The following is a 20,546-nucleotide window of genomic DNA, read 5'->3' on the forward strand; positions in this document are numbered from 1 at the left end:
CTGCGCGCAGGAGCCGAGTTTTAATTCAGTTTAATTGATTTATCTGTATTTTTTTAACGCTTCTTTCATAACATCGACAATTCGTTAATTATTATTTGCCTGTTCATTCGGCTGTTGTTTTCTTTTCTGTTGCTTTCTTTTGTTTTAACATTGATCATGGTTCACCCTGTTTTTCATTCCCCCCCCTGTCTGCAATCAACTTCTCCATTCCAATAAGGCTGGGCACAGAGTAAGTTTACTCCTCTTGGCTGTTGCTAACACTGGTGGTAAGGGCTTGTCAATGTTACTAGATGATACGGATGTCAGATGGGACACGTGAATTAGCGGCTGCTGTTCAAAGCATGCTCGAGATTGCACCTAAATTCCCAGTTAAAGCCAGATGGCATAACGTTCTTTGCCACTGTTTCGTGCTGCAGATAGCTGTGATTATTAAACACGCTTCAGTGCTTTTAATTAGGTTTCGTTACCGTAGCTTGCCAAGTTTTTCTTTAATTAATGGGTGCTCAAATGTGATCTGGGGGTTGGCCACTTTGTCAGCAAAGGAAATGGTCTTTGTTGAATGCACACACTCTGCTGACTTCAGTGGGGTTGTGTGGTTTAAGTGGCAGGGTAATTTTATTCAACGTTAAATACATAACTGGCATTGCATGTCCAAGTCCCTTAAGCATCACTCAGAGAATCTATCTATTGCTACTTTGATAATCAAAATCACTTATTACCCATTTTCTACTTGCATTCAACTATAGCAGCTCTATACTGATGGTAGGAAGGGTATTTTTCACTGGCTACTCTTGAAAGACTATAAAAAATGTCTTTCCCTCCCCCCACCCCGTTCTGGGTTGGTTTTAAGTTGGCAGCTCATTGATTCAAAACCTCTTGTATTGCTTTACCAATACTTTCATCCATCTGTTCTCTGAAGATGTGTAGCTTTGCTGATGGCATGGAAATGCCCCGATAAAACCAAAACCCAGACAAAAAAGCCACCCAAGTTTTGCTTTTTTGATGCCTGTTAGCATGAAGACAGCTGCATGGCCTAAAATACCAAAAGTAAATATTAAAAAAGATAATTTATTAGCATAGTTGTTACTTCTTATATATGTATCTGTGTGCTGCGTCTTTTACAAGCGCATTTGATGGCTGTCATTTGAGGTGCTGCTACTAACAAAGTGTTATGGTTGGAAAATAAACTTTTTATTATGGAGCTGTTCATCAAGTTAACAGGGATGACTGTAGATCCAGTGTTTTTGCAGTGCAGTGGTGTCACATCCTGTGCTTTATAGAGCTTTTCATGCCCTTTTTGCATAATTAATTTATTGCTGTTGCTCGCATTAATTCTTTATTTGCACATTTAAAGCCTGTGCTGTTAAACCATGGTCTTACTTCACCTGAATCCTTAATTTTGAAGCCCCCATTAAATTTGTGTTCTCCTTGCAGCTGTTGTACTGCAACTATGAGCATCTAGAACTGGTAACAGCACTCTGTGTAGGATGTTTAGGAGTGCGGTTTATCTTCTCTGCAGTGCCCTGGTTCATTGTTTTTTAATCTGTTAGTCTTACTCTTGTTCAGTGGTTCCTCAATAAGGAACAAGCTTCATGTTCTGGTCAGCTATTAACACATTGCAAACTTTCAGTGCTTGTTTTTGCCTTTTTATTTTTTTATTTTGGGTAAGAAAGAGAACAACTTAGTTAAAGTAGGAAGAAACTGGGTTTGAGTTTTAAGGGGAATTGGCCACAGGTTAGCCAGGTCTGTGCTTGGGAACATGTGTTAGGGATAGTTTATGGTAGTTCCTAAATTTGTGTAAAATACATCAAGTAGTAACATTTCTGTTGTTGCACCTTGCAATGGCTTTCAGCAATAAAATAAAGAGATTCTGTAGGCTGTTGTGTTGGTAAGGCCCCCTCTGGGTAATGTCTATGGTAGTAAGGGCCCTGTTTTCCCTCAATATAATAATATTCCATCACAATTTCAGTCTTATTCTAGTAGACATCAAAATGCCAAGTTATGAAACTGAAGAGCACATTGTAAAGCTTTCTGTTTGCTTGTGGTTCTTGTCTTAATGAGCATCTTGTAACGATCTTTCTTTCTTGTGGTGACACCTAAGTTGGTGTTAGTACTGGGAGATCTTCACATTCCACATCGATGCAACAGCCTCCCAGCCAAGTTCAAAAAGCTGCTGGTTCCAGGGAAGATCCAACACATCCTCTGCACGGGAAACCTCTGCACCAAGGACACTTATGACTACCTCAAGACTCTGGCTGGAGACGTCCATGTTGTCAGAGGGGACTTTGATGAGGTAGTGTCCTCTCTTGATAATGACATTGGTTTTGTCCATCTGCATAAAGGGTTATTTGTAATGCAAGTAAAAGAGGGCAAACTGAGCTTGGGTGGTGGAACAGGACTTGCTGCTCTCAGACCTCTTAAGTTTATTGCATCCTGCCCCAGTCTCCAGTGTTGTAGCTCTCATTGTGTAGCAGCAGAGCCAGTCACATTGACTGGTGTCCCTGCCTGTGGCAGGGGGTTGGAACTGGATGAGCTTTAAGCTCCCTTCCAACCGAAACCTGTGATTTGTGATTCTATGATATGAGTCTTAAGAAGCTTTCTCCCTCTGTTCTTGGTGTTGCATAGAGTTGTTTTTAAACTGTAAGTCTGCAGATCTGATCTGTGTTTGGTTTCTTTTTTAGAACCTGAATTATCCTGAACAGAAAGTTGTAACTGTTGGACAGTTCAAAATCGGGCTGATTCATGGCCATCAGGTTATTCCCTGGGGTGACATGGCCAGCCTGGCACTGCTACAGAGGCAGTTTGATGTGGACATCCTAATTTCAGGACATACACACAAATTTGAGGCATTTGAACATGAAAACAAGTTCTATATCAATCCGGGATCAGCTACAGGAGCCTATCATGCCTTAGAGAAGTAAGTGAAGTATGGGAATTACCTGTGGGGATAACTACAAAACTCATTATGAAAGTTAATGTTGACATTCTAGATGCTGGGCAGAGGAAGGGCTGATAGTAGCAGCGAAACACTGCTGAGGGGATTATATACTCACAATTAATATGAACTTTTCCCTCTCTTTCCAGCAACATCATTCCTTCATTTGTGCTGATGGATATCCAAGCTTCCACGGTAGTTACATATGTCTATCAACTAATTGGAGATGATGTGAAAGTAGAAAGAATTGAGTACAAAAAATCTTAAACATGTTTTGGCTTGTCTGGTACTTTTACCATCTCATTCTGAACTGCAAATTCCAATACTTGATTGCTAGTTTACAGTCCTACCCTTACTCACTAACAGCTTAAACAATGTAGCTTCTTGGTAATAACTTTAAAACAACATTGTGTTTGCTTTTCTCTGTATGAATTGATTTGTAAAATTTTCCATTAAAGTAACTGTTTAAATACTGTTCCTTTATGTTGTAATAAACTCCACTTCATAGAAAAACTAAGCTTTATGAACTGGTGTTGAGGAAAAAAACGCACTAGTTGTAGGTGCTTTTAGAATGCCCCATGCTCTGTTTGGTGACTTTTGAAGGATATTTAATTGCAAAAGGCTTGAACAAAAAGTTTGGGGGCTCCGGGGCCATGTTATGTTTGCTTCAGAATCCAGTTGATGATACTTAATTTTCTCCTTCTAACATTCCCAGTTAAGTTGGAAGAATAAAATGGATTGATTCTGAAACTATTGCAGTTAACTCGTAACTTACAGTAGTAATTGCACTATAGAAAGTTTAGTCTTTTTATAATCAAAGTGGTTTCAAATACCACTATGCTTTAATGAATGATGGTCTCATTAACTCTATAATCAGTGAAGAGAGCCTTGCCTTTATTTATGGCTTATATCTGACACTACAGATACACACACTTCGCTCCACGTGCAGAGCTTTTAAATATGTAATTCCATATGACACTCATGCTGCTACTGGAGATTAAGACATGGGTTGTTCAAGACTGCTGGGCTTTCCTTTCTCATGCCTGCAAGGAACTGAATATATTTTAACAGCTCCCATTTTGCTAACTTTCCAATAAAAACACAGCTTTAACTTTTGTCTTCTGCAGAAGAACATTTAGTGGTGGCCTGTTTACTTTGCAGCTGTTGGCCTTTGTATTATGACTTTTTCCAGTGTGGTATCTGTGCAAAAAGCTGTGCAATATTTGTCACAAAGCTTTTAAGTTTTATGGAAAAGCATTAGTTTAAAGGATCAGCTAGAACCCTTACTCTGTAATGAGCTGACTAAATAACTTCTGTTCAAAATAAATCTGCTTTACCTTAGAGACCAGTGTTTCAGCCTGCTATCTCGGGGGACTTCTGGCTAACTGCTACTTCATGCAGTGAAACGTGGCTATTGCTTTGTCCTGCTGCAGACACACAGGAAGAACAGTGTTGAAAATAAGAGCTTGGCACATGTTACTTGAGGAAGGTTAGTGACTAAGTGGAACAACAGCATAATTAAAAAGGCTTATAGAATACCATAAGGCCAAAATTGATACAGAAGTCAGTTTATTTGTGCTCACTGTAGGTAAAATTACAATTAGACTACAAAGTGTATTTTACATCAAGTACAGCATTTACAATTTTAAAAACAGTTTATCAAAATTACACAAGGTTATGTTTGTGTGAATGAAATCTTAGAGATGCAGACTTAAACATGGAGATACACAGAAGGAAATAAACTAATCCTTCCTAAAATGAAAGTGCAGAATATGAACATTATTGTTGAGTAAAAACAGGGAATTCTGCTGTAAATCTGAACTGATTCAACAGGGATAGAGTCTGGAGAAGAAACAGCCTTGAACAGTTAAAAAAAATGTGGAAAGCTCACAACAGCTCTTGGTATAAGAGCATTGAGGTTTTAGTTTAATGTTCACTTGACCGTAGGAGCATTCTCAATGCATGGCCTTCCTCTTGCCAGCAGAGGGAGAAAAGGGTAAATCAAGATCTTACCGATGACAGTTCAGTATAGAGGTCTCTGGTCCATTCACATACATCTGGAAGGTGAAAAAACCATTATTAACAGGGCTTAGGAACAGGGGATAGCATCCAAAAGCTGTGAAGGTACCTGAAAGCGTAATGTTTAGCATGGCACAGATTTGGTCCAAATAAAATGAATTATTTTAATAAAGGCATATTTTTTATATACAGTATATTTTACTAAAATAAATCAGCTAACAAGTATTTTTGCTAAAAGTTAAGGCAGATTCTTAGTGTAGAAAAAAGGGAGAAAGCACTGCATGAGGTACAGAAGTGGTTTGTTTTACCTTCAGAAGGTCAGATGATGGTACCTCTGGCAGAGTGGGGTTTCCACATTTCTCTTGATACTCTCGAATTAGGGCTGTAGCATCATCAATGCTGTAGGAGGCAAAAGTTTATCAACTTTGTCAACTTAAGCTCCCTAAAAGGCCAACAATTCAGACTATATACACTGAAGTGGGACAATAAGGTATGACTCCACATTTTTGCAGATGGCTCCTGTCATTTCCCAGTACAGGGAAAAAAGCCATGACAAGCCTAGCATTTAACCTGCTGCTGCTAATAAAATCAGTGTATACTAGAGTTTAAACAGTTATTTACTGGTTCCTGTCCCGTTCTGACTGCAGGATAGCTGGTAACTCACAATACTGAGTATTTGGGGTGTGAAGTGAAAGGCTGCAGCTGTGCTCAATGCCCCAGTGCTGCGAGTCACCACTGATGGATTCCTCATTGAGAACAGCCTTGCAGCAGGCTCATTGGCAAGCCCCTTTGTTTTATTTAAGTGGAACCTAAGAGGTAGTTCTAGCTCTTGAAAACCACTAATTCCTAGGTGTGGAGCACAGGTAGTTCATTTCTTTTTTTCAGTGTTTGTATTGCTGCAGTTGTGACTCCGGCACCTCCGAGCTGAGATCATCTAAAGGTATGGTCAAGCCATTCAAAAGTATTTGCTTTTTCAGTCAGGTGATTTGTGCTGTTGTAACTGTATTTGATCTGATTGCCAGTCCAGGCTCTAGAAGCTGTTACCTTGCCTTGAATATCACTGTGAAAGTCTGGCCTAAGACTGCAAAGTAGTGAGGTGTGATTCTTTTATTCCTTTACCTTCCAAAATTATTGGGCACTAAGTACTAGGAAATCTCCATGACATAAACTAAACTAAAAGAGAGATTCAGTTTCTGTAATTACCATCAGTAATGCATCACTTGTTTTGCCTTTTATTAACTTACCAGTTCTTTTTGACAAAATAATCCACCAGTTCTTTTAGTCTGTGAGTACTCATCAGTTGTTGCTTCAACAGTGGAAAATACTTAGTTTTCAAGAATTTTTCATACAGCTTCTCATTTATGATACTGTCCAAAACCAAAGATCTGATCTGTAGGTTAAAGTTTTAGTAATGAAAAAGTATTAATATATTAAACATGAGAAATGTTATTTTTGAATGAAAGGAGCTCAGAGTTTTCTTGCTGGACTCCTATAGAGCAGGGTTATTTGTTTATTTTAAACTTTATGTTTTAGTGCTGAGAAATGGCAGCTTTTATGAAGATTAATCTCAGATTCAGATAGGGAGTGAATTAAGAAACTTGCCCTTAGAAAGGCAGCCCAAGGTAGAGTGCAGTTCCATAAGCCCTTTGGCCTTTTAGCTTAAAATACTATTCAGAAAAATAAAGTAGTGCTGCTGCAAACAAGGCTGGCCCACGAAGAGAGCAGCCTGTAACACTGTGTGTATATACAGTTTACATACACAGGAGTTCTTCAGTTGCACAACATCAATAAAAATGCAAAAATCCCTGCAATTGTTGCCCTGTTTCACAAGTATGTCAGCTAATGCTTGGCAAGATCAGGGGAGAGGGGTAAAAAGGTTCTCAGTATCTTTTTATCATCTTATCTAACAAAAAGCCCCCAAGTCAAAGGCAAGCAAAGTAAATGATGGTTATTTACCTGAGAAGCAAACGCTACTACTTCTCCAGTGTTCATGTGCTCATCTATTTGTTGCAGCACAGTTTCTGTGTTACATGTCGATAAGAAGCCCTTGTAAAAATAAGTTACAAAACGTTAGTAATATGAGTGATTAAAGTAGAAACTCTTCCTTCAGGGCAAGTATTTGATTTATTCAGGAACAATGAGTATTTTGAATTTGTAGATACAAACATGAAATCATCCAACCAGGTCCTGTGGTCTTTGACTGAAAGATAGTACACCTCGCTTTTAACTCTCACAGGGTATTTTGCTGTAGCTGTTGTAGATGATTTGGGGTTTTTTTGACTCATTGCCAACAGACTAAATGTCTTACACAAGTGCTGTAACTTGGGAAAATCTTTCTGAGCTTAACTTGAATGACTGGAAGTCTGAATTTGAGATGCCTTTAGTGGTGCCAGTTTGCTCCTGACAAACATGGGAATGGCCTATGATGATTCACCTGGGAGAACAATGCAGAGCATAAATTAATGGAAACAAATGAGAAGAGAGGAAACTCAAGATACGTGAATAGTAAGGATATGGCTTTAAGGCAAAAGGTTTTTATCAGAACTTGTGATGCATATGAATCATCTTTCTGAGAAGTCAGGGGCTTCCAACTCAACACTTAGTAGGATTCAGGACTTTTCTTACAATCTGTTGTCAAACTACCCCATTGGTAGCTCCTTAGCAATTATGTATGTTATCATCAACTCCAAACTGCTGTAGCAGGTATATGGCCTATGGCTTGGGTTTTGTTGGGGCTTTTTAACATGGGTTTCTGGGTGGGATCCCATAAAATGTCCTCAGATTCACAAAGGGCAAAGTCATATGACACAGCTGTTGAGGACGACTTGAGGCTGCTGCTTTTGCTTTAAAAAAAGCCGAAAAAACCCAAAAAAAGGAAGTGTTCACATGATCCCTTTTAGAAGAACAAACTCAGAGGAACAACCTTTGTGGATGGGAAATGCTGAGCAGCTGCCAGCAGTGACATATTTAAACAAACTGGAACTATATGTTACTATCTTTCACAGTCTCTGTTGAATATCACACACTTAAAGGCATTTCCCTTGCACAGGTAGAACACAAAACTTACTATTTACCTGGATTTGCTGTTCTCGCTTCTCAGACTGAGGGATCAGCAACAGGCACCCCAAAGCAAAGGCAGGAAGGTCCAACTGTGCATATTGCTTAGCTATTCCGATGACATCCAAGTCAGCCAGAACAGGACACCTTCACAAGAAGATGAGGAATGATATATAAAAAGTTCTCAACATATATATATATACATACACACATGTAATTTTTAAGCCAGATAGGATAATACAGTTTTACTTCATCGTTTCAGAAACAACCAAGATACAGGAGTTGAAGTTTTCTGTAATACAAAAGCATGACAATTTTCTAGCTTGAAAACAAACCCCAACTCCTTCTCTTTCAAACACTCAAGGCCCTATTTTGAGGGGAAGTGTTGGCCAACTGCTCAGAGTAGTGCTTTAGTACATAGGTATATATATGCACAGTGGTGTAGGCATGTTCTTCAGCTGGATCCTTTTCCAGTATTTCCTATCTAACCTTTTAGTTCAAGTTGGACTCTCTGAGCTCTTGTGCTTCTCTTGAGCAAGTCAGAGCATTGTGGTGAATGAGATGATGATTTATTGTGTTTTGGTTTTTAAATTGTAAAGGCAATGCAGGACTGCTTTATGCACAGAGTGCTTTGGAACATTAATACCATAGGTTAAGTGCATTTATAGATGTGCAGCTATTAGATTTTTGTCATGTCTTTGTAGGAAAATTAATTCTTTCTCTCATACACTCTGTGTTAGTGTTTTAGGAAACATGCCAGTTTGTGGGCTAAGAAAGAGATTAAGCAAGTGGACTTTTAGTGTTGACCATCAGTCCTTTAAAAACGTCAGGACAGGAACAGCTATCCCTCATGGGGGCAGACAAATTGGTTTTCATCAGCTTGTGCTGCTGGTTCTGAGTCTCAACTCAGAGAGCAGTTCCCAGCACAGTCTGAAGAACCAAGGTACTGAGTTACAGCACGTGTTGTCAACAGCCTGCAGCCAAACACAGAATTTCTTTTTAGGTATGTGCCCTGATCCTGTGCTTCCCACGAGGCAAAATGTTCTTACTCGTGCCTCGGGTTCCCTGGTTTTCAGAGCTCCTTTGCATGTTCCAGGGAGGCTGTTGCATGAGAAATTAAACAGGCATTCCCACTCAAATTAATACAAATACAGGATTTACTACCTACTTACTTGAGCAGAATCACAAAACACTCGCAACATTCCTCTAACTGTTTAGGACTCGGTGGACATGAAGCTAAGAAATAAAGAGAACATGATAAAGTAAATATATAACCAAGTTACTAGACAAGCCTGACAGCCAACACCAACTCTACCTGTGAGAAACGGTGACAGAACCACGCTTCGCCACGCTCGGCTGAAGTTGGGAATCTGTTGACAACAAAGCAATTAAGGTAATAGCCAAATACAGTTGTAACTAAGTGTCCTGGTAAACACAGACATCCTGACCCACTGTGGGTAGAAGAAGCCTGTCAATTTTATTTTCCTTCTATCCTGGATGTATTATTCCCTAATGCTGCTTTCCTCATCTCATAGTCTGAGATTTAGCCGTATTTTGAGTAATGGCAACACTACAAAACCATCCAAGTAAGTGTTTACTGAGGGACTCACAAATGCAAGATATGCTGTTTCAGTGATTAATAACAATGCTCATCTGCATATTGCTTTGTCATAAAGATAGTAATTCACAAAGAATGTTTTCATGCATAACAGTTCATGGCATAGATTCTGCCATTCACATAACGCAGAGGATGCTAAATTCCTGTTAAGTGAAGAAAAAAAAAACTTACCTCCCATAATGAATAAATCCCAGTAATTGCTATCAAAACTCTTCTTAAATATTGAATCTGAAAAGAAAAATAATAGATTTCATTATAAAATACTACAGTGCTTTTGAAGATTTGGTGATAATCTACACAACTGCATTACACTTATTGTCTTGTCTGCAGAAACTTAAGAGTTCCTCAAGGTAACTCTGTTCCTGTGGGAGGACTAACTGATGCATATGGAAATATGATTTATAGCTCAGTAAATTAAGTTATCACAAGCAGTAGCAGCATATGTTGTCTCAGTAAATAGCCAAGATTTCTGTTAGTCTTAATACAGCTGGTGCTGAAAATTTATGATCCCATCTTCTTTGCTATTAGTACCTGAATCTCATTAGATTACAACTGGCTTCAATACCTGTTCCTAATAGATTCAATACCTATCCTGATAGATAGGTACAGCTGTTACCTCCTTAGGCTGTAGCAATGTTGTATTAAGTTTGACAATGAAAGGTAGTTAAGATCGAGTGACAAAAATCAGGATTACTATCATCATAAATACATTTTAGGGGTAATAGTTTTGTGTGTATGTACACATATGTATATAGATAAATGCACAGTTTGTGCATGTGTTTATGTATTTGCACACAAAAATATGTATATGTTGCAAAATTTATAATAATATGAATAAACATTTCAATTTATTACCGTAGGATTTACTCTTGCCATCTGCAGGCTTTGTGCCTTAGTAAACCCCAACAAACTAGAACAATTTAAGATCAAAATTCTCAAGCAGTACTGCTAAAACACACATTCCTCAAAGCTTCATTCATTCAGTATCCAAGAGCCCAAAGTAACCATGTAAATGATCAGTAATTGCTCACAGTATGTTTATAGTTTATCTATTTTCCCATTCTTTAGGACTCAGTGGATAAAAAAAAGCCTTTTTCTAAAACACCTTGCTGCAGAACTTCATGCTTAAAAATTCCTTACCATATTGAAACTCTGGAGTTTCTGTAGTAGGCCATTCCACAGCTGGGTATCATATACTTTGTATTCTAGACTAAGTTCTGCCACCAGTCTGACAGCCTGAAGGAGAGCAAGGACACGGTGCATTTTAACATACATTCATGATCTTCAAACCTGTACTGCTTGCCAGCACACAAAGCTTGGGGTCTTTTTTCTCCCTCTGAAAGAGGAGAGTAGTTGGGAGAGTACATACTCACTGCTATTTTTAAATATAATTGTGAGTAGTGTATCGTGAGTAGAGTCTGAATAGGAGAGAGTGCACTAAAGCAACATGTTCAGAAATGCAGGTGCTATGTAGAAAGATGAACGTGTCACACAGCATGTAACAAACAATTACAAAGGATTTAAAGATCATACCGTGGGTTCATGGCTGTGATTCTTCCATAGCCCTTTGATCATTCCTTCCTTAGGACTCTTATGAAACGATTCGTAAGTATATGGAATATTCAAGATTTCAAACTCTGCCAGGTAAATGCAGCATTTTAGAAAATACCTGTAAAAAAGTCCCCCCAACACCCAGAGTTAATGATGGTTAAAGGGATTATTATAATATAATTTACATAATCAAGCTCAGGATAATAATGGGAAAGCGTTCTGTTGCTTAAAAAGAAGAAAGGAAAAATAACATGGACTGTATTTGTGCTTATGATTTCAATGAAGTAAAAAACTTTCTGGTAACTGCTTAGGGAAACCTCATTTATCTAGAGGATGGATGGTTTGGATCATCTCTAAAGATAAACCAGTTACTATAACTCTAGCAACTCAAAGGTCATTCATGCACAGTGACTGCATGTTTACAGAATCACTTACAGGTGTGGTGTGATGAACTCTGAAAAGATCACTTTCCATGAAAAAGGCCCTAACTCCAGATTACCAGCATAGAAACTCCAGGCTAGGTATTTTCATAGTTAGTTCTACAGATATTTTTGAAGTAACAACATTTTGCTGTTGGGGTTTTGGTTCCTTATTTTTGCGGAGGAATAGGTCTTTGCAAGATGACCAGTTCTGATACAGATGGTACGATGTATATGGGTAGGAGAAAATGCTTCAGTCACTAGAGAAGTCACTGCAATCTATGCAAAATGGAGCAAGATCTTTTCCATGTAAATGTCATATTACTTTCAGGTTTATGAATTAGGACTGTGATGCACCTGATCACATTACAGTGAAGTTAAAAGATCTAATTCTGCTCTTTAGAAATTCACTTTAAAAGCTCAAGGAACAGGTTAGTAAAAATTCTCCAAGTGTCATGTATTTTTTTTCCAAGGGCTGTTAAAGACCAACAAAGCATCATTATTAAGGAACACCTTAAGGAAAATTCTTCTTACTTTACTTTCTCAATGGTTTTCTTGAAGAGTGATTCCACAGTGCTGGTATCCGCCAAGTAGAGCAGACACTTAAGTGCTCTACTCCTGTGAGCAAACGTCAGCTGAGTGACACCAATTGGCTGAGAGGGGGAGAAAAAAACCCCAGTGAAAAGTCACAACAATTGGTTGAACAACTAGAAAGAGGGTTATACGTATTTACTACATGTTTATTATGATCCTTTCTAAGATGTTTTTGATTCATTTAGTGGAAATACATGCTAAACAACAGCCTGGTTCACGTTCGACTTTTCTACTAACCAGACTAACTATTTGTCAGCTTCAAAGAACGCTGCTAAACCAGGTGGTTTTCTAGACTTAAGACTATTATATCAGGCAAGAAAAATATTAGTGATATATAGTATCACAAATACGTTAAGACTGAAGATTAAGATTCTGCTAAATCAGTTCTACCACTCTGCTTTAATTCCACCCAAACTTAGCCAATGTATCACACCAGCTTAAAGTACATTCTAGAAAGACATTTAATGAAGTTAGATATTATCAGCAATAAATTTAGAAAACCAAAGTTCAAGGGCTGCTCTTGACAGTCAATAGCAAAATTCAATGGACACCCCAGTTCTACTCCAAAGATGAGGAGAGCTTATACAGATACAGAGGCCTTAGAATGAAATCTATGCAGTTAGGTAGACAACACTTGACTTTAGTAAGAGGTAAAAAAAGAAGTAGCAAGCTAAAATAAGAATTTAGGAACTTACAGATGTGGCAGATGTTGTAATTGCAAAAAGCAGTCTTGAACTGTAATCCATTGGGCGAGACTGAAGTAGATAGATAACTCTGCAAGAATGCATTTGGTTTTAATACACGTATAGCACCACAACTGAAATAAATGTGTCAATATTCATTCAAATATAAATATATTTCTCTGTCAAAAAGCAACTAGGGGTAAAAGATTGCAAGGATGTAGAAAATGAGGAGAAAGCCTCCAAATAGCTACTCTTAATTACTTATATCTGTAAATTGCTGTAAATGGCATTTCATTGCATAAGTATTTGATGATTCAAATCTGATGTCACCAGAAAGTAAAAATAAGACCACAACAGTGAGTTCTGAATCACACTGTCAGGTTTTTTTAAGAAGCCGGGTACAGTTAAACCTGCCCATTAGCAATAATACTGCACGTAAGACAACACACATACCTTCGGAGTTCTGCATCTTCCTGTGCATCTCTGAAGATTTCTTGAGTTTTCTTTAGAAAGACATGAAAATCTAGTTGTGAGAGTTTTCTAAATTGTTTGGATAAATAAGTGGGTCATATTCTTGCTTAAGGCCTGTCTTAAAAGCTGGGTTCCCCAGCTAATGCAGCCACAGAAAGGAATTCTGGTTTTATGAGCCCTTCTTTATTTGTTGGCAGTCAACACCATTTCCCAGCCTGCGAGCTGGTGTTCCAAAGCAGAGGCAATGCCTTCTCCCTGCCCTTTCTCACCCAGCTGTATGCTGCAGAGACAGCAGTTAACTCTGTTAGCAACAGGAGAGGATTCATTCTCTTTCCAATTCTAAAAATCAGTGTTTGTTGATGCCAGTATATTTACACCTCCTTTACTCTGGCTACACAGCCTTATTGTAGTACAAAGATAAGATCTTAATCTCTCTACAGAGAGAAGGGAAAGCGTTTCAAATCCTTCTCACTAGACACAGTGGTGTGGAACAGTATTGGGAAAGTACTGAAGTTGTTAGTAGTCTGCATTCAGGTGCATCTTAAATAGATTCACAAGTCTTTTGAACAAAAGATAAAAATACACATATTTTATGTAATTGGTCACTTTTCTCCAAGCCCAAATCTCCTGTGCTGACTTACTTCCGAGGGCAGTATGCTTGGACACAACCATTTATCCAGCAGTTTATCCCATATTTTGTTCATGTCCAAATCATTAATTTCAGCTATCTCCTGAGCTGCCATGTGGATATCTACATAAACAGGGAGAGACAATATATTTACAAACTAGTATTAGCTTGCTTAGCATTTTTTAAAGAACTTCATTTTGCTCCTTGGAAACTTGATTATGGACACTCACCTGGATAACCTCTGCCAGCTGGGTTTTGGATTCTTTGGTCTATACTGTGGTGTTCATACAGTAAAGTGACAAGGTTTGCTGGCTTCCCAACAGACTTTAAATGCTCTCCAGTGTTCAGGTGATGTGTTATTAGAATGTTTTCTGTTGCTGATCGCTTATACTGCATGTGTAATTTCTTCTGCAGGACTTCCACTTTTTCAAGAGAGTCATCCTTCAGCAAAACACCACAGTTTTATATAGAACAACCTCCTTTTACTCAAAAGCACTAGAAAATTCATCTTTTTATAATCTAAAACAGTGAACTGAGTAGCAAGATCTGTTCTTCAGATGTGTCCCCATACCTGTACCTACAGGTATTTTTTCTGTGAACAGACAGTATTAACCATCCTGCTCTAGTGAGAAAAACACAGTTAAAATAAGTGAATTTAATTCCCCACATGCACCAGCATGTAAAATTAAGACATTCTGAGGTAAGATGGAGAAGGAAAAAGATTTTATATTAAAACTTGGCTGCTAGAACTACAGTTGCAAGGCTGAGATTCTTATTCACCTTTCCCTATCAACCATGTAAAAATGAGCCAGAGAATCAAGCCAAAGCAGACTTTCTTTATATGTACTACTATAAATAGCTAAAGAATCTTGGAACTCAAAGCAGAAGTCAATAATGCCATTGATCTAACAGCTGGAACAGATTCTAACTCATTCTCCTGCAGCAAGAAAAAATGCACCCAACAGGAGAAAGAACATATTATTCTTCCTTAAAATTGTATATTATTTGTCCAGCCTGCAAGAACTGTAAGCCTAACTTTTGCTAGGTTGTGGAAAGGAGAATGTTATGGGAGAGAAAGGGTTGGTTATGGTACAATTTACACACCACAGTCCAAACCACTGACATAAGTACCCAACTATGCAACAACAGTCTTGCAAGCAGTTTACCATTACCTTAGCTGTAGTGTTCTTTAGCCATTTCTCAGTTAGACGGAGACAGAATTTCAATGCTTGAATATGGTCAGGACCTTTTTTAAAGATAAAAAGAAAGGGGTGAAGGAAGTAAATAAGTTTTCATTAATTCTTTCTACAGAATATCCATTTTATTTCAAAGAATAAAACCAAAAAAACCCAGATGCTATTTAAAATATTAGGAAAGCTTTTGTGCCTAAAGAGCAAAAAAATACCTATTTGGAATGAGATAATAGAGAAGCCAGCTTAAATTTGGCTGACAGATTTGCTTTTGCTGGAAAACTTGTCTGAAGGTGGTAGGAACATGCAGAAACTTTAAGCAACACAACGTGGCTTAAAAAAAGTAAGAAAAGGATTTAAGAATGATGTTGCGTTATAAAATGGCTGTTCTAACATTCTGTTCAAAACTGGATGTAGGAGACAAATGCATTTTTATTCTCAAACTTCCCAGGGTTTTATCCAACACTGAACGAATGTTTGGTCACAGGCTTCAAACCTATTCTCCTCCTCCCATTATTTCACCCCTCAAGTCATCACGTGCATCTCACCTGTTGGAAATTCTTGTGCAATCTTGTGAGCAATAGCTACAGCCCACTCTGGGTTAATTATAGACAGCAGATATGACTGGATGGTCTGCACGGTTTTAGTTGTTTCCTTGCTAACAATGGATGTATATCCAGTGTTTCTCATTTCAAATATTTTTGGTTTCAGTTTCTTTTCAAAGATATGTCGAGCTGCAGACATGTGTAAGGTGTCCAGTGAAACCTACAAAAACATTGAAGCAGATGAAGAGTTGCTAGAAGTTCTATAGTGAGGCCAAAATCATGGATAAGAAAGAAGCTATTTTTTGGGGGGGAAAAGAATGATTTTTGAAATAAATTCTTTCAGGATGCTACTTTACCTTCATTAGTTTGGAAATCAGGAGAAGTGTTGGGAAGGATTCCTCACTGAGCTCTGCAGCTGAAAGGAAAAAGATACATGATAGTGTCACACATATATCATAGTGTCACAGTCCAATTCAGCTTTATCCGTGAAATTAAGCACTTTCAGTTTATTGTTAGATGCAGACTTCCATTGGGAGAGAAAGAATATAATCTGAATTATCCCCAGTGGCCTGGGAAGTGGGATACATGGGTTACTTTGGTCTTTGAGAGGCCATAAGAAAAGTATTTGAGGACAGGATTCTGCATTGTCTATATTGTCTTAGCTCCTCTGAAAGCCAGTTATCACACCAGTAGCATTTTGGGAGCACAAGCACTTTCAGAAGAAGCTGGGATGAAAGCTGCATTAGTAAAGAAATACAATGAATATAAAATAGATATGGTAGAACTGTAAAGTTCACAGATAGCAGAGAAAGGGAATTATACATCTATCTAACCATAACAGAATACTGAACTTACATATAATGTTCCAGAAGCATTGTGCAGTTCTAAAGAATATCAGATGAAAAGGCAGTCTGGTTTGAGCAGCTGGAGATAAAGGAATCATGTGCTCTAAAACATATTGGTGTTCCAGGTCTACAGGTGAGGAAATTCTTTTATAAGATTCCAGATGTTTGAGGAGGCTCAAAGCCTGGGGTGGGAATTAAAACAAGAAAAAGTAAGAAAAAACCTAAAGAAAAGGCAAAAAAGCCACAAGATTAGTGTATTTCTACCTGCTCCCTGGAGGTGTTTGGGCTTTTTGGCAGAGTTAGTATATATTGGTAGAGTTTTAATCCCTGCTATGAGCCGTTGCTGAGAAGCAACTGAAGATGACTATTTCTTGAATGCTATTTTCTGAATAAGGGCTGTGTAGATAGACAAATTCCATTACTTTCAACAGACTCTTGAATAGCTCTGCTCATAAATAGAAAAAACAGGACATAGGTGCTATTAGCAAGGTAATGGCAACATATCTGGACATACCTGATTCAGCTGGATGCTGGTGTTCTTTTCATCAGCATTTTGTATCACTTTCAGGACAATTTCAATAGTTTCATAGTCATAAGGATCAAGCTGTTCAAAATAATGATTTCTTTTATAAGATCTTATATGATTTGTTTTATAAAAACATAAACTGAGTTAACTTTTCCCAATTTTAATACCAACTTTTTCTTCAGTGTTATGTCAATAGAAGCACCATGATGTACTTCTCTAAAACAAGAGACTTCCACTTCACATTTTTAAAGCCTAAAAAAACCTGTCAGGATGTTGCAAAGACCAGAGAAAGTGATTAAAAGAAAAACAAGCAAAAAACCCCAATGCTCTCTTCCCCCCCAGTAAGAAAATTCCCCAAACCCAAGCAAACAAAGAAAACTCAACCAAGACATAAGTTTTTTCTCCCTGTTCTTCATGGAGCACTTTGAATTATTTCCATTGTGCTGATACTTAGAAATTACTTTTTTCCTTTGGTTATTTTCAGGTGGTTGTTTTAAGGGAGGTTGGGAAGAAAGACTCTACCTGTCTAAAGAAAATCAGATAGGTTGCTCTACTTTTTTCCCCTAGAGAACCAGAGAACCCCAAACTTATTTACATTCTTTAGGAACACTTGAAAAAATACAACCTTTTCATATTTCTGTGTTGCTCTTAATGTGTCATTCAAGTGACATGCAGCATTTGAGGCTAGATACATACTCCAGGGATTCTTTCTGTTTCTTTTGGTTGTTTTTACGTTGTTTTACCTTGTACAATATTCCACTGAGGCTGATGACCAGTTCTTCTGTGCTTTTCAGCAGAGGAATTATTTCCAGTGCTCTAGCTAGTAAGGTGGAATGAGATTGCTTCTCCCTGCATTCTGCAGAGTCATCTTTGACATGATTTGTATTAGCATTCTGGAGAAGAAGCGTCTCAATGCAAAGCTGCAGTGCGGCATCACTGTCCAGCTTGAAAGTACTGGAAGAGGACACAGTTGTTATTTTCCCTGTGACCTTTGGTGTTGTCAAGGTGCTTATTTCCTTATGAATAATTCACCAGAGAGCAGTTTGTATCCTGATTAATACTAAAAAAACAACCCCAACAAACAGAAGAAGTTGCATATTACATGAATTAGTATCTATTTAAACCCAAACAGATTTCAGGAGGCCCGGTTATTAGTGCAGCCACAACTAAACACAGTTGATTTGCTTCAATTCTTACCTGCAGTAATTCAATATGAGATCTGTGTCTGCTTTAGGATTTTGTACCAGTGTTCTTATGAGCTCCTTCTTCCTTATTGGTGGTTGTCTAAATACAGTCTCAAAAGAAATCTGCAGAAAACCAAACATTTTTATCCTCTTTCCAAAGATGTCTTTAAGACAATATCCAGACTAATTCCTACATAGTCAACCTTTTATGTTTTCTTTACTTTCAGACACTTTTAGGGCAGGAAAAACCAATGCATTTGTTGACTATGCCCTGTGCCAAATAATATTTAAGCACTTAAAATTTCTTTTATAGCACCCTCAGTTATTGCATTTCTCAGTTTCTGAGGCTTATATGAGCAGACAATCAGAATGAAAAATTAAAACCAAACCCCCAACTTTCATTTGAATGGAAAATGTGTCTAAAAAATCACAATGCATCTCAGAATATGTGGACATTTATCAGTTAATAAACCCCTAACATAAATCAACTAACCAATCAAACTTACGCCAAGTTTACCAAGTTGGATACCCCACTCTGCATCAGTAACCAGTTCTTGGAACTTCTTCTTTTCTTCAGCTTCATCAGACTGGTTAGCAAGCTGTGCCCCAACCAGAGCCACTGCCTGAAAGGAGTGAGAAGGGAAGTGAACACCAGTATAACAAATACTCTGAAAATTGGGTCTAAATCCTTAAAGGAACTTAAAACAATTCAGCCTCACAGAGGAAGTATCAGCATTATCCTACCTCCCGAGATGGGGGTTCAAAGCTACTTCAAAATTGAGTTTCTTTCTCAGAAATATTTTGTTAATATTGTACTAGTGAAACTAATACAAAAGGTATTTTTAGACACCTTGTTTTCTGCAAATTTGTGTCACTCTTCCCATTTCTTTGTTCTGCTTTGCTTCCCATGTTCCTTTATATTTTAATAGACTTTGTTATTCATTCAAATTCTTGACAACTGCTGTCAGAGAACAATTTCTCCAAAATACAACATAGGTATAAATTATGATGGGACCTGAAATAACCCATTTCAAGCTTTGGAATAAGTCATGATAAGGTAACCTAATGCTTGGACATCCATCATGCCAACTATTCACAACTGCTTGTGCACAATCTTACGTTGTGTTAAAGAGAGGTAGCATCTCTCTGAGTGGCACCCTATGAAAGAGGAATTTATTCAAACTGCTGCACCCTTAATAACGGCAAACTATTACACTTCCACATGATATTGCTGATATCTTTTCTGAAAGAACCATTCTCTATTTGCTGAATAAATGCAGTGCCTTGTGGATTTACCAGGATTTTTCTGTAATTTTGCCATGTATTGTTTATGACCTCCCACAGCTTATTGAACATATCTTCCTTGGGCAAAACCGTGCAATATCCCAGTGCCAGGTCCTGATCTATGAGACGACAGTTGAACACCTGTGTTTTAGGGAGGAAAGAGAAAAAAAACACCCAAAACAAGTTATAAACTTTAGGCATTTAATTTTAATAGGTATCTTTGTATGAAGTATAATACATTAAAAGTACTCTGTAATTTAGAAGTATATTGGGTGTTTAAGGGAGGGGGGGGAACAGAATAAAAATGCATTTCAGATTTTAGAACTTAAAAACTAAATATACTGAAGCCAGTCTAAAAGTCACTTCCCTTAGTCTAAACTGCCATAAAAGATGGTATATTGCAGGTTTTTCAGCTAGCTTTTTAAAAAGCTGCCCTCAACTAGAAGTCTACAAATCTCAAATGAAACCAGGATTGAAAATGAGATGGAGACCTACAGATCATAAAGACCATTATTATAATTTAGGAGTCCTTAAAGGATCCCGCAAAGATGAAGCTTCCACTGTACCTAACCTCTCAGGCAGAGCAGCCAGATTCTTACCTTGTGTAGTAAGGCCAGGATAGTGCTCGTGATTACTGAAGTACTGTTCTGTTTCATAGCAATGACCAAGCGATTGGTTTCAGCCATTGTATTGCCATCATGGAGCTGTTATATAAAACCAACAACCAGTCAGCACATCGTTAACAATAAATTCTAAGCCTCCAACTTCTCTTGTCATTTACTGCAGAATAGGAGGCACTATAGTAACTGTATTTTCAGATTTAATTAAGGTCTTATAAAGATCTCTTCTAGATAGAAAAAGGATTTCTGTTTCCAAGTGCTTTTGAACTGAGGAGTGTTTCTTGAATATTCTGTGTGCAGCTTTTCCCATACTAACCAACGGTAAAACAATGTCAAAAAGCATAATAAACCATTATGAATATATAATTATTATGTAA

General features: G+C 37.8%; 2 protein-coding genes across 2 annotated transcripts; one reads left to right on the top strand and one right to left on the bottom strand.

Annotated features, from left to right (window-relative positions):
• Positions 1-2,083: 2,083 nt before the first annotated feature.
• LOC104400967 (vacuolar protein sorting-associated protein 29) lies at positions 2,084-3,448 on the top strand (the record flags this gene model as incomplete). Its single annotated transcript, XM_010012331.1, has 3 exons — positions 2,084-2,293; positions 2,682-2,917; positions 3,085-3,448. Coding segments are annotated over 3 exons (564 nt in total), but the record flags the coding sequence as incomplete, so codon positions are not given.
• A 1,496-nt stretch (positions 3,449-4,944) lies between these two features.
• Positions 4,945-20,253, bottom strand: LOC104404011 (kinetochore-associated protein 1-like; the record flags this gene model as incomplete). Its single annotated transcript, XM_010012332.1, has 25 exons — positions 4,945-4,992; positions 5,263-5,353; positions 6,199-6,344; positions 6,911-7,000; positions 8,029-8,158; positions 9,184-9,247; positions 9,327-9,381; positions 9,801-9,857; positions 10,770-10,865; positions 11,163-11,298; positions 12,134-12,252; positions 12,889-12,967; positions 13,330-13,379; positions 13,989-14,098; positions 14,206-14,416; positions 15,148-15,221; positions 15,714-15,930; positions 16,067-16,125; positions 16,566-16,737; positions 17,070-17,159; positions 17,825-18,035; positions 18,279-18,388; positions 18,772-18,888; positions 19,562-19,690; positions 20,149-20,253. Coding segments are annotated over 25 exons (2,766 nt in total), but the record flags the coding sequence as incomplete, so codon positions are not given.
• Between the last annotated feature and the right edge of the window lie 293 nt (positions 20,254-20,546).

The sequence above is a fragment of the Nestor notabilis genome, unplaced genomic scaffold, assembly GCF_000696875.1.
Source record: "Nestor notabilis isolate BGI_N333 unplaced genomic scaffold, ASM69687v1 scaffold30393, whole genome shotgun sequence".
In the NCBI taxonomy this organism is placed as follows: Eukaryota; Metazoa; Chordata; class Aves; order Psittaciformes; family Psittacidae; genus Nestor; species Nestor notabilis.